The sequence below is a fragment of the Astatotilapia calliptera genome, chromosome 10 (genome assembly GCF_900246225.1).
Source record: "Astatotilapia calliptera chromosome 10, fAstCal1.2, whole genome shotgun sequence".
Lineage (NCBI taxonomy): Eukaryota > Metazoa > Chordata > Actinopteri > Cichliformes > Cichlidae > Astatotilapia > Astatotilapia calliptera.
In genome coordinates this window covers 17,315,996-17,330,078 of record NC_039311.1, presented here as the reverse complement: position 1 = coordinate 17,330,078, position 14,083 = coordinate 17,315,996, and the positions used below count along the sequence as shown (strand labels likewise).

Here is a 14,083-nt window from a genome sequence, read left to right as displayed (position 1 = left end):
AAGCAGCCCCAGACCATCACACTACATTACCATGTTGGACTGCTGGTGTGATGCTGTGTTAGTTTATGCAGATGTCACAGGACACAAACCCTCCAAAAGTTTGAGGTTTGTCTCATCAGTCGACAGAATATTTTCTCAAAAGTCTTGGGGATCATTGAGATGTTTTTTGGCAAATGTGAAATGAGTCTTCTAACCAGTCCCAGTCTTTTGACTTGTGTCTATGTTGACATTCAACATTATTGTTGAATTGTGACCTCTGACTTTAACTGAGGCAAGTGAGGCCTGCAGTTCTTTAAATCTTCTTCTGGGTTCTCTCACGACTTCCTGGATGAGTCGTCAGTGTCCTGTTGGAGTAATTTTGGCAGGTCAGCCACTCCTGGGAAGGTGTTCCAAGTTTCCTCTATTTGTGGCTAATGGCTCACTGTGGTTGAGTGGATACCCAAAGCCTTTGAAGTGTCTCTGTAACCCTTATCAAACTGACAGATGTCGACTTTGTTTCTCAGCTGTTTCTTTAGATTGTGGCATGATGTGTTGATTTTTCTTTATCTGTTAGTCTACCTCACATTGTCAGATGGGGTCTATTTAAGTGATTCCTTGATTCAGCAGGTCTGGAAGTAATCGGGCTTGGGTGCGTCTACTGAAATCGAACTCAGCTTGCCAAAAAAAATGTGGTTAATCAGAGTTAAATTATGATTTAACAAGAGGGCGCAAGGGTGTGATAACCCTTAATAAATTAAATCATCATTTTGTATTTCCTTGGGTTACTTTGTCTGATATAAAAATTTGTTTGATGATCTAAAACATGTAAGTACAACAGGCAAACAGACTGTATATGAAAGTATTTATCAATGATAAAGCTGCAGGAAAAAAACTATATCAAAATAACAGGCATCTTAGCCTCTCCATATAATGAAAAGGTCTTTTAGCAAATATGTCAGGATGCATTAAAAGCTCTATCTTCTCTGATCCCTCAGAGAGAAGTATATTAACATTTCATGAGCTTTGAGAGCACTCTGTCTGTGCTTGTGTATGCTATGGTGTGCATTTGTGTTCGTGTTGGCACATTTACATTCACATGCTTGTGTCTGCAGTCACTCGTGCCATTGAAAAGCCTCCACTAGATGTGTTCTCCCGTCACTCTGTCACCCACAGTGAGGGTAAAAATAGCACCCCGGTGATAGAAACCCTTCTGTGTTCCCGTGTGTGGAATCTGGAGATGTGGGGGCTGTAACGTGCAGGAAATGACTTTGCTGCCAAAGCCCTTATTGCTGATATTTTTCAAACTGGTCAACATGATGGCTTTGGGAAAGGGAGTGGACAGAAGGGTGTGTTTGTGTCCGTAAGTGGGTGGGTGAGCGCATGCTTGTGTATAGCTATGCATGTGTGTGTGTGAGTGAGGGGGCTGTTTTTGGATTTCAAGCTCCTCAAAGGGGCCCTATGTGCTACTATCAGCCCCTGGGACTCTGGGGTTGGCAGCAGAGCCCCGAAACAAAGCAGTTTGTTCATTTCCTGGAAGGCGAGTGAACAAGTGTCTCAGTCAGAGCCCGTGACCAATGGGTGTAGAAGGAAAGCGAGGGAAATTGAGGGTGTAGTGCATGACTATTGGTCTGGAGAGATACTACACATTTACATAACATGCAGTGCTGCTGTGATATGAAGCAAAGCTTACTCCTTACAGGCGACAGTCTTTGACATTGACTTGACAAAAATGTATCTGCTCTACAAAAATCACACTGAGACATGATTAGACTGCAAAGTCTACCCTTAGTTAGGCTGAAAAAGCCCAATGTTCATCTCTAAGGAGCCCTATAGGGAGTGAAAGGTGGAGTAGAAGAATGAGGAAGAGGAGTATATGGTTTTAGGTTCAGCATACACGAAAGGCGTAGTGTAAGATTATCCCCAGAGCTTGTCCTTGAGAAATATTTTCCTGCATTTGTTTTTTTTGTTTTTTTACCTATACGTTCAGGCTTCTGCGTATGACTCCATGACCCTGCTGATGAAAAAGTTGGACCACCTCAATGAGGGCATCCAAGAAGTCCAAGGCGCAATTTCCTCCTACTCAAATGAGGCCAGTGCTGATGAGGAGCAGCAGAGCACCACAGTGAGTCAAGTACAAGTAATGTTATGTTTATTCACATCAGGCTCTCAGAATGCTTTGAATGAATGAAGATTATACGTGGTGATTAAAAAGAAACTCACAGACTTAAAGCTGAAGGAACATAAAGGTGAAGTGAAACATTTCTTAATACACATTCACATGTAGCAAGTACGCTGTGCATCACTTAGAGAAACTTAGACAGTGAGGCTTGTAAAATGTAGAAGTTCACTGATTTACGCAGGTTTTTTATGCACGCATTCAAGTTGAGATTGCAACTGAATGCATTCTGCTGATGAAGAGAAGACATTAAACCTGGAGAGATTCTCTGTTCGGGAGGTATTAAATGAGGGAATTTATCAATATTAAAACTACAGCATATGCAAAAGTCATGAGTCACCCCTCATTTCTATATGTTTTGCTTTGAAAATGGGAAACAGGTGATTTATTAAAAAGTGTGCATAGAAAAACAGAAATACAGTACATAAGGATAACTGTACTATTCTAACAAGTTTGAGAGTCAGTGTTTGTATGAACCATTATTCCTCAGTATAGGAAGACGTCTCTCAGGCAGCTTTCCTGTAATTTATTGCTTGTGTCTTCACGGATAGTTCTCCAGGATTCCTGAAGGGCATTCAAAGCTCTTTTCTGGACATTGGCTGCCTTTTTTTCTGTGGTATTTATTTATGGTGAATTAAAGTCTGAATGTTCCCGTGAGCCTAATTCCATCAATTTTTATCTCCAACACTACTGACTGAATTGCAGCCTGAGCCTCAGATGTCTGTAGACACTCACTGTTGTACATCTCTCCTGATCTTCATATGCATTATACATACAGTACATACTGGACATAACACATATTAAACATGCATGAAGTCAACAATTTGAGTCAAAATTCCACATTTGGGTTTATCACTACATATGACCGTAACATAATAGTGTGTTTTTGCAACAGGCTGCTAGTAATAGAGCGCCAGAAGATAAAATTTAAACTGAGTTTGGCGCTTTTTTTTTTTTTACACTCGAATCAGTCACAGGTCATTGTTAAGTGGCTTAACAAACATTCAAGTATAAGAACTGAACTGAAAATGAGCAAAAAAAAAAGGAAACGCAAGACCTTCAGAAAACCTGGAGCACTATTGCTCAAGACAAATGATATGATGATAAAGACGTCCTGCAGGGAAAAATATAAAGAAATGACATGTGGTTAAAGACTTTTTTGCACAATACTGTGGTATTCAGTGCAGTCACCAAGTCAAGAGGAAAGAGACGTTTTAACACCACAGTTGTTAGTTTTTGTAGCACAGTTTGTGCAGCGTGGTGATGGAGGCATCTTGTCTTGTTTTGGTTTCCTCCTCACAGGCTGAACACATGTATGTGTTTACCAGTGATTTTTAATTATAAATGGATGAGTGTGAAGGCCATGAACGGTTATATCTCTCTCTCAGCCCTTTGTTGGACTGCCAATATCATCCAGGTTGGAAACTGCCTCTCACTCAAAGTCAGCGGGTAAATCAATGATAAAACTCAGTAATGACCACTCAAGACAAATTTGTTGTATCAGATAAGCTGATTTTTTTTTTCACTGGTTGATTTGCTGCACAAAGTTTGAATTCTAAGTGAAATATTAAATTGAGTATTGTGTGGGCCACTGCTTTGGTTATAGCAAAAATGATTGCTTTTTAAACAAAGCTTTAGCAACATTTTACTGACTGCGTATATTCATCATCAACACAGAATGTACCATTCACACATGTTAGACAGGCCTCAGTTTTCTATCTCCTCCCCCCTGTTAAGCTACCCACCTTTCATTTAACAAGGCAGCATAGCTAAGAATATTAGTTTGGATGTTCTCCAAGCCTGTTGTTTTTCCATCATTAAGGCATTTCACAAATCAAACAGATCTTGACTCATTTGGCATCCACCTGGATAAAGCGCCGTGTCTCCAGAAAGCAGATTACAGGAGCTGAGCTCGTCATTTTGGCTCGCTGTTATTTTACAGGTGTATTTAACATAGTTTTTGGAAGAGGAACACGGTCTGCGGATGGCTGTGCTGCTCTGCTCTCACACAGCATTCCAGCTGCCTCATTACGCTTACCAAGTGTAAATCTGGTAACCTCAAAAGCTCTTTAACCAGCAGCACAGAACTTCAGGAATGTAATAAAATGGTGGTATTTAATCGCGCTAATCTCATCCAAACTGTCTGGAAACAGCAATAAAGCGCGTTTACAGTATCTCTCCGTTTTTAGCTTTATGTGCCAACTTCTCTGTGGAGCACGTAAACACACTTTTATTTTCAGTGACAGCAGCATTTTGAATACAAGTGGTGAATTTAGCCGTCTTATGGTGGAAGAAGCACAGAATCTCTTTTATAGATTCACTAAACCCAATGACTTGCAATCTATTTCTTTCTTCTTCTTTTTTTATAGCAAAAAGGTCATCCTTGTTTTGGAGCACAACGGAGGTATTTATATGAGTTAAAAATATGCAATATCCAGCTAAATATCAAAGGTTCCTGGTATATACTGCCACGTTATTCCTCTAAACAACACTCTTCATCAGTCTTGCCTTTGATTTGGCCCAAAGTTTAAGGTCATGTGCTCAATATAGAAAAACTAGTGAGTTCAGTGCTCCAAATAATATTCTCTTTCATTCTTTCCTCAGACACTATCCTGCAATCATGAAGTACCCTACATGCTCATTATACTTTCCAGAATTGCGTTAGCTATGTCGGTGTAAAAAGTTGTTATTTGTGTCCTTGCTTTTGTCATGATAGTCATAGAATCACAGCTCACATGGGTGATGGTCCCAGTCAAGCATTTGGATCCCGACTGCAATATCTCAACTATTAAATTGATCACTGTGACATTTTGATAGGGCGGTTAGGGATGTTGTTGGGTTCTCACATAGTCAACATGACTGAGTGACTTTCATCTAATGCAGCCATGAGGTTCATATTTATGCCTTTTAGTGAAATGAACGAATTACAGTGAATCTCAGGGCACATTTAAGTGCACCTCAGGAGGAATTGTGACAGAAACCTTCCAGTGAACTAATGTTCATGCTTCATGCTGCACTGTTCAGAGCTGCTAGAGCTGCTTTTGTGTAATGAAGAGGTGTGCACTGTGATAATATCCTCAGTGCCCGGCTAGTTCATAGAAAGAACCGAAATATCAAAGTCAAACAAACCTTTTTACGTAAGAGTAACACAATTAAAATTAAAGATTAGTTTTGGGGACACGGTGTCCCTGATGTTTTTATGTAACTTTGACCACACAGTTATATAAAACTAGCAACAGCATCATGCCATCTCTATGATGGCAATGCTCTGCAAGGTCAGAGGGGGAATTTTCTGCACAGACAAGCCTTGTGTGCTGTAATAAAGAGAAAATGTGGCTCTCTATCCATGCACTTGTAGATGGAAATCTTGGTGGGGAAATCAGCATGCCGTTTACAGACACGAATGCCATCCCTGCTTCAGTTACACACGCTCACATTTGCACACACATCCCTGTTATCAACTCAGCGATGGACAGGAGGGAAGAGCGGGAAGCATGACGGCGGGTCTTCCCACTGCTGGGTACAGTAGTTGAGCAATCAGGTCAAGCTGGACTTTCCAGTGTTGTCACTGAGCGGAGATACTTATGGCATAAAGGGGGATTTTTCAGAATAAGAGAAGGGCAGATATATCATTACCAGTGTCTTATGTCTTTCATCACGCACCACCAACACCAGCTCCACGAAATACTCCACAGAAACCAGAGAGCTGCTGAAGAGACAGGTGACATGAGGACAGGGACTGGGGTAAGAAATTGAAGGGGACACAACTACATGGAAACTTTCTATAAAGAAAATTAGAGTTATGTTATTTAAACTGGCATTTGTCATGAGGAATTAAGATTTTGTTGTTCACCATGCCATAAAAAAATTTCAGAAATCAGGGATTACCATTGGTTATGAAACATGTTTTGACTTCATTTCTTCTGTTCTTCCTTATAGTTTTAATTCTTGATGGTCAACATGTATTTATTTTTTTTAATCGCTTATTGTCAAAATAAAATCTAAATATAATGCTAAATAAAATCATGTATGTCCTTTAAAAGCTTTGAAATCATTTTGTGTTCTGATGACGAGTGAGCTGAATTTGTTGTTGGATTTTTCTTCAGCTGCTGCTTTTAAAAGTGACACTGAACCTTCAGCTGGCTTGAAGTCTCATGCTGCTCCATCTCACTGTTTTTCTTCCCTTTGGTCCTCCCAGGGTTCTGTGGCTGTAGACAGGATGGTAAGCCGAGTAAATCAGGATCAGGGAACCTCCAGATTTCCAGACAAATCTGAGCCACTGTCCAGGCGCTGCTCAAGACCTTTGACCCGCAGCAGACCACTGACGCGCTCGTCCCTCTCATCCCCTATACACCTGCAGGCCCGCCGGGCTAGGGTGAGTTAGGCTGAGTTTCTATGTGTGTGAGTTTGTGAGGTGAGAGTGACACATCTGCTTGTCTAACTGAATGAGTCTTTGCTGTGAAGTCAGTGGATTAAAATGAGTGCAGTGCTCCTGATAATCATTAATACTGTAGACGAGGTAACAGGAAGGTGTTTGGAAGGATATGAGCTGCAGTCAAAAAGCTGCAGTCTTCAACATGAAAAAGCCCTTTTTGCTCAGTTTGATTACAGATTAATACATTACATCCTCAGACACAAGGTGATAAGATGTCTCACTTTGATTAAATTAATGCAAACCTAGAATCTTTCCAGCAGTTACTCCTGAGTTACTTTTTTGATAAACACACAAAAGATGATCCTGTAGACCGGCTCTGCAGATATATAGTCTGTCTGATTCAGCTGAGGTCAGTTATTTCGGGAAATGTTTTCAATTTGTAACACCAACTGAGTAAAACCTTTAGGCTGCGATGTGTAATTGTGAACAATCTTTGCACTTCCTCTTGTATTTTATGTCTAATATTGGGAATTTCTAGGCAGAGCTTTTAAGGAATGCGTCTGCTTGTTTATTGTTTTGACTACTAGTCAGGATTTATCCCCTGCCTTTTTCTGGGCCTCTGTCTAGTCTGCATTACCCCTGCTGTTGTGTAAATAAGGCGAAAGTCAAATTAGGAGACAGCTCCGCTCCATCCGGCAGTATGCAAGGTCACTGTTTTCTCTGTCAGCACTGCAGCAGCAACACAAACTATCACAAATACACCACTGCTCATCCACCAATGAGTGGAGGCCAGAAATAAGGAAAGGGGGAGTTATAGTCCACAACCTCCCCATACATTTTTGTTATTGAAATATAGTTTTTTTAACGAATGATGTGTGCAGTCCTTTTAAAAAGTCTTGAGGCTCTCCATGTTTCTTTATATTTTACTTCCAAGGAGACACACTTTCTTGTAGTTTTTTAAAGAGGACTTGATAAATTGTTTTCCAGTCTTACTGAAGGGCTTTCAAAGGTTTTCTTTGGATGTTTTTCACTGATTTTCAGTCCAGTCTATCTGCCTGAGCATGTTCAGAGGAATGATACGAACCGTTCATATAAATAAGGCTTCTAACTCAAGAGAAGAGCCAGTGTTGTGTCTCTTTACAACTCAGCAAACAAGCTATTTGAAATTATATGTTTAGGTGCTTTGTTACTAGCAGACTGTTTCAAAAACGTAACGTAAAATAGTATTTTGTTATCAACAAGGTGAATCCTAAACAGACATTAGCTGAAAACCTACTGTATCCTAGCATGGAGTTCAATGTGAGTTTTAAAATAACTGTGAAACTGGACAGAAAAAAATCTAGCAAATACCTGATGCAGGACTTAAGAGATGCATCCAGCCCTGATACAACTCTTTGGTCTGTATGCAGGTCAATTTTTAGTTGTGTATATGTTTGTCTGCACATATGTTTGTGGGGACCAAAAATTGGAATGTTAATATACTTGTGGGGACCAACAGTCCCTTATGGGGACAAAATGCCCATCCCCACGAGTTCGAAGCCATTTTTGAGGCTCAAAATGTGGTTTTAGTGTTTAGTGTTTTAATGGGTTACAGTTAGGTTATGGTTACGTTTAGGCATTTTTGATGGTTAGGGTTAAAGTTTGTGTGTGTGTTTGGATGGAGGTAGAGGGAGCTCTAGGGACCATGGGATCAAACTGATGCAGAGGCGTGGATTTATTTTCTTCTAACCATGACTGATAAAGCACAGCTGCCTAAACTTTCTCTCTTTCTTTCTCACACAGACACGAACACACACACACACACACACAAGCACGAGAGAGATCAAGATCAGATCAAAGGCACATTTGCATCAAAGCTATTTGTAAAAGCTTTTCTGAAAATAAGCTGATCCACCCTTCCTTTGTTCACTTTTCAGCTGTGAACTTTAAAACAGCAACATTCAGATAAAAAGCTTGTAGGAGCTGATTGAGGGGCTGCTATACACTACTGTTTCAGCACCGAGCATGAAACATTAAACAAAAATCTACTGCTACTCTCACCTTCTGACTTTGTGGATCAATTAGAATGTTTTTACATTATTACATATATAGCAGACATTGCTGACAATCATCTATCATATGATTGTCAGCAAACAAGACTGTTTTGTTAAAATGAGCATTGAAGTGCTTTTATTTTGAAAGCATAACTGACCATTTAGACAATATAAATAACTGCTTTCATGTGAAACTTCACTTTTACTATGCATCTGTCCTTTTTAATTGTGAACTGACAGTAGAGATAACGATTTGAGTAATACACAGTTTGACCTCAGGAAAACCCAAGATGATCACACTGAAGTTCAGTGAATCTCAGCTTTTTTGCATGGATGTGGGGTTTTCCATTCATTGCACACTGTCTGTGTCAGGATGAAGTTTCCCACACAGAGGAAATTGGACTCTTGGGATCCCAAATCTTTCAGTTTATCAATTTTTGTGAACAAGGATGCTAACTGCATGTGTAATGCTCATCTCCTCATCCGAGTCTAACCTTTTGTTCTGACTTGTGCTGTCAGAAAATCACACAGGGACTAAAATCTATCCACTGTACTCAAGTTTAATGGAATGATTTACGATGATTTAAGTAGCTTTTTCTCGGACAGCCCTCTGCCTCAATCACCAAAAGCATGTCAGCGAGTGTACCACATATCCTTCACATGTGACACTTTTTCCTTTTAATTCCCAATAAATCTTTGGTAATACTAGTAAATAAGCTGTCTGGGCTTTGTGGGTTTTCATGAGATCGTATGGCATAAACAGTCATTTAGTATTTAGTATTTATTTATTTATTGTCATTGTCAAGAACAATGAAATTGCGTTTGGGGCTTCCATACAACCCCAAAAAAAGAAGAAAATAATAAATACCCCTTAAAACCCAAGTGTACATATTTAACCCAGTGTGACTCCAATGCAATAAGACAATCCTTAGCAATAATGTTCGTAGAAATTCAGACAAAGACCTGAGAAACATGACAAAATACAACAATGCAACCCATTCAATATTATTGTACTGTGAGATATGATATCAGATATGATAGTTATCTATTTAAGAAAGAGGGGGGGGGGGGGGGCAGGGGGGGGAAGAGAATAAAGATATGATGCACCAATGCAGACCAGTTCATTGCTATTAAGAAGTTGGATATGGTTATTGTCCGTGAGAGGGGGGCAGAGAGTTCAGGAGCCTCACAGCCTGTGGACACTTTTTCCTTTTAATTCCCAATAAATCTTTGGTAATACTAGTAAATAAGCTGTCTGGGCTTTGTGGGTTTTCATGAGATCGTATGGCATAAACAGTCATGAAATATGTTTCTCTTATTTGAGACAGATTTGGAATTTGAGTCATATTCCCAGTGTAGCTACTGCTGCTGTACGAAAAGCGTGTATGAGGGAAACAATGAGATTACTCTGCACTGTTTTACACGGCATTTGTACTTAACTCCTATTTTTTCCTCTTCTCTTTTTCCACGCCAGGCTACTGGAAAGATGACCAGCGACTCGGCAGGTACGATACCTTTTACAACAAGAGTGTGTGTGCTTGTGTGTGTGAGTTGGCGGCTGTGTACTTTCACTGTCCTTTCTGTTGGATTGTTTGCATTCCCACTTTGGGATAAAGCTGGCTTCTGGGAATATCTCCCTCAGGATTTCCAGCCAGTAGGTCAGCCACTCAGACGTAATGATATACTGTTTCTGCTGAAAATGCACACACACACACGCACGCACACGCATACACATGTATATTTAGTTGCAAAGCCATAGATAGTAAAACACACAAGCCATCTCTGCTTTGAAGCTGTGGTTTGGTGGAATTTTTTATGTGATAACAAACAGAGGTTTAACATCTCAGTCAACAAAACACACAAAAAAAGGTCTTTAATCAAAAATATCTTTTCTTTTGTTTCTCTCTGGTCATCGCATTCCCACACACTGTGATACAAAGGTCTGGGTAGATGATTAATGAGCACAGCTCTGCCCCCGTCCGTATCTCTTATCCTCACAGTGTGTGTCCTTTGATTGACATGCACAGGCGTCACAGCTACTATAGTTAAGTGCAACCCAGGGAGATGTCTTGGTGACAGGGTCACATTCGCTGCACTGTGGAATTGTTTGCTTTTGTGTGTTTTGTCTGCATGTGTGTGTACCTGTATGTACGTTTGTGTAACGCTCGGAGTGTCTCAGATGTATTGCATCCAGTCAGACGTCTGGTGTGCGCAATGAATCCTTGGAGGCCGCGGGGAGGTCAGAGGTAACGCAGTCAGAGGCGATGCTGTGAGTGGCGTGTGACGGGGATGTTTGTGTATTTATAAGTAAGAAAATTTTTATACAGACGTGGCGCGCCGAGGGAGGAGTCCAGATTAGATTTGCCAGCGGCAGCATACGTGTGTTACAGTCATATCTCTGCTCCCATTGCTGACATTCACCCTGTGCTCTCTGACAGATAAACAGGGATTTTTTTGCATTTGCTTTAAACACAACTAATGGCAGCCATACTGCGTTCTGTGAGGGATCTCTCCTTGTTTGTTTGCAGATTATTGTAATTTTCCTCAGTGTGTATTTATTCATTGTGACAGGTTTATTGAATATCTGTGGCCGCGTATCACAGGGGATGGTATGCATTTGCAACTCATGCGTTTTTCAAGCCTGTGGAGAAAAACACCTTAATCCCTGCAAAGGTTATGCTTTCAACATGAATATGCAGTAACAGGCATTTACGCACTTTTGATCTTAAATTAATTTGCATGTGAAGGTTCCCTTCGTAGTGCCTGTGGCGTCTTACATCAGCATCGCTGAATGTTGCACTTTTCTGCACCTTAACCCACTTAGAAACTTAAAATGAGGACAACTGTGATCATTTTGTTTAACCGAAGTGTCATTTCCCAGAGTAATCTGTCAATCTACCGCGTTATCCTGATTAAAATGTTCTAATTAGGTTAGGTTAGATTAACTGGTGATTCTAAATTGTAGGTGTGAATGGTTTCTCTCCGTGTTAGTCCTGCGACAGAGTAGTGACCTCTCCAGGGTATACCCTGCCTCTCGCACTATGACAGCTGGCATAGGCTCCCCCACGACTGTAAATTGGATAAATGGAAGAGAATGGATGATGGATTCCAAACAAAGTAATGTTGCAGCAGCTAATCTCCTTAAAGCAGATAGAAAGGTGCAGACCTGGGACTTTATTAAGCAAAGCAGTGACCTCATTCTTCCTAGTATCAATAACAGGAACTCTTATGTGTTGAAAGTCCACTTCATGAAATTACCCTTTTTGGGTTTTGCATTTTTTCAGACAGGCCACACACTGTCACTTCTCTGGCAAAGGTATTTAAGTAGAGCGCTGCTATTTTATAGCAGCCGATAAGCTACAGATGACCTTGGTTTAATAAATGCACACTGACACACATTCTCCCCATTTTCACTGCAGCCCAGGATTATACATAACATATAATCCATCAGTATTTTTTCATGATTGAAAGGTGCTTAGGGAGGATGTGAGTAGCCTATGGCCCGCTGCCCTTTAAATGTGTCTTTTGTCGGTCTGTGATATGTTTTAAAAATGTCTGGCTAACCTGCAGCGCCTGCTGGCTTCTGGTTCACATTTTCTGCTGATATTTAGCCCAAATGTTTAAAAAACATAATTGTAGTTATTGTTAAAGTGACAAAAATCATCCTATTTAACATAAAACATGTTTCAGTTTGACTGTAAAATTCTGCTGCTGTGTGTTTTGGATGAGTAGAAGTTTGCTCAGCAATTATGTTGCAATAAACCTTTATAACTTAATGTGATGTGCAGACCCACCCGACAGCAAACATTAAAGGTTTGTAGTCTGATGTAGGAGGTCCCTTATAAAGCTTTTGCTTGGCATGTGTGCTACAGTGTGTGTTTGTGTGTGTGTAAATATTGCTGCAATATGCAGCAGTGCTTTAACAAGTCTGGAAGTGGATTTGGCTGTAGTCCAGCTCTCTCCTGCTCTTCCCTCCTTCACCTCCCTTTTCATTTTTCTGCTGTCCTTCTGCCCTCTGCTGTCTCTGTTGAATTTCTAAACTCCCACAGTGAATTTCTTTTTTTTGTTTTAATGTTTCAATATAAAATAAAAGACTTTCCCTCACCCTAAAAGCTCAGACTTGGAGACTTGGGCAGGATGTAGTTCAATTAACCACACAGCAAGCCATATTATTTACCAGGTAATTGCATTAAAACACTCCCAAAGGCACGGCTACCACGCCCGTCATTGAGAGGTCCAGTTCAGGGACTTGAATTAGCTGATGTGAAGCGTAGCAGACAGCTTCCAGTTAATGACACTTGTGTTTGAACCGTATAATGCACGACTTTCAGTCTTTATATAAAAATATACTCCCTGTTGTCTTGAAGGCGATTGAATCCACCCTTCGGAGCCACGCTCAAGTGGCCACTTTAGTTTTTGGCATTTCCATGTTGCCACTTTGTCCACAGCCGCTACTTGGCAGCAATGCTATGTTCACCTGGTAGCTGGTTGCTGATGGCTCTTTGCTGCACAGCAGTTAGTGTACAGTTAGAGTAGCAAAGTTCAGAAAGATGCCTACTAATGATCAAAGGCCTGAACCCTGTACTATGAAGTGAGTTCCACATACTCAGGGTATCTTTCCATTATCTGGATTCAGTTGCATTCCTGAATTCCTAACATTGTGTTGGGTGATCAGGATAAGCAGTCACACAAAGCTCGTTATCAACTTGTTAAGTTAACCCAGGGTTTACCCTGCACGTTCACATGAAAGGGTGGTCTTGGCAGCATCTGATCAATCTAAAAAAGGTATTACACATGTCATATGACTCTTCATGTACAGAAAATGATCCCTATGAGTGCTTCCTACTGTTGCCAAAAGAACCAGAGAGGAATGCTGAAGAAAATCGTTAACCTGGTAATTAAGCACAGAGATTGGTAAAAGAAAGATTTTAATTCCAATTAATTATTTTATCACTAATTGCGCTCTCAGTTCTTCTGTTTATTTCTAAGGTCACAGCCGAAATTTTAAAGTGTCCATGTAGTGTATCCAAGTGTATCCACATTAAAGTTTGGACATTGCTTCAGTTTGTTACAGATTAACAAAAGAAATTAATTTGATTCAGTGAACAGGTATTCTTGCTGTTTAAGCATCAGAATACTTTATTAATCCCAGAAGAAATCGCAGTTGGCCCAATACAGTAAGAACAGCAGCAATCAAGTTAAAGCACTAATATTAAATAATACAATATATTCCCAAATATTTCATAATAGCTCTAATATATAAATATTCCCATATTACACAAAATTAAAATATAAAATAAAGTTAAAATTGACGTGCTCTTCTAATACTATCATACTCTTATTTTCTCTCTTTATAATACAGACCTCTGCACTACAAAGCAAGATTTTGTCTTATCCAGGTAAGTTCACAGTTAGCCCTGGGTTTTCAGTGCTACAAAGATGGTTACTTATGCTACAAAAATAATGACATAAATTCTTTTGTTTCCACAATTAACGTCAGTATGGACTTTAGAGTCTTGC

General features: G+C 40.1%; 1 protein-coding gene across 1 annotated transcript in view; it reads left to right on the top strand.

The window, feature by feature from the left end:
- stard13a (StAR related lipid transfer domain containing 13a) overlaps positions 1 to 14,083 on the top strand; it is a 51,336-nt gene that overhangs the window by 3,211 nt on the left and 34,042 nt on the right. Inside the window, exons 2-4 of the mRNA XM_026181698.1 lie at positions 1,967 to 2,101; positions 6,354 to 6,530; positions 10,038 to 10,068. Of these exons, the coding sequence (XP_026037483.1) occupies positions 1,967 to 2,101; positions 6,354 to 6,530; positions 10,038 to 10,068 (343 nt within the window). The remainder of the gene's footprint in view (positions 1 to 1,966; positions 2,102 to 6,353; positions 6,531 to 10,037; positions 10,069 to 14,083) is intronic.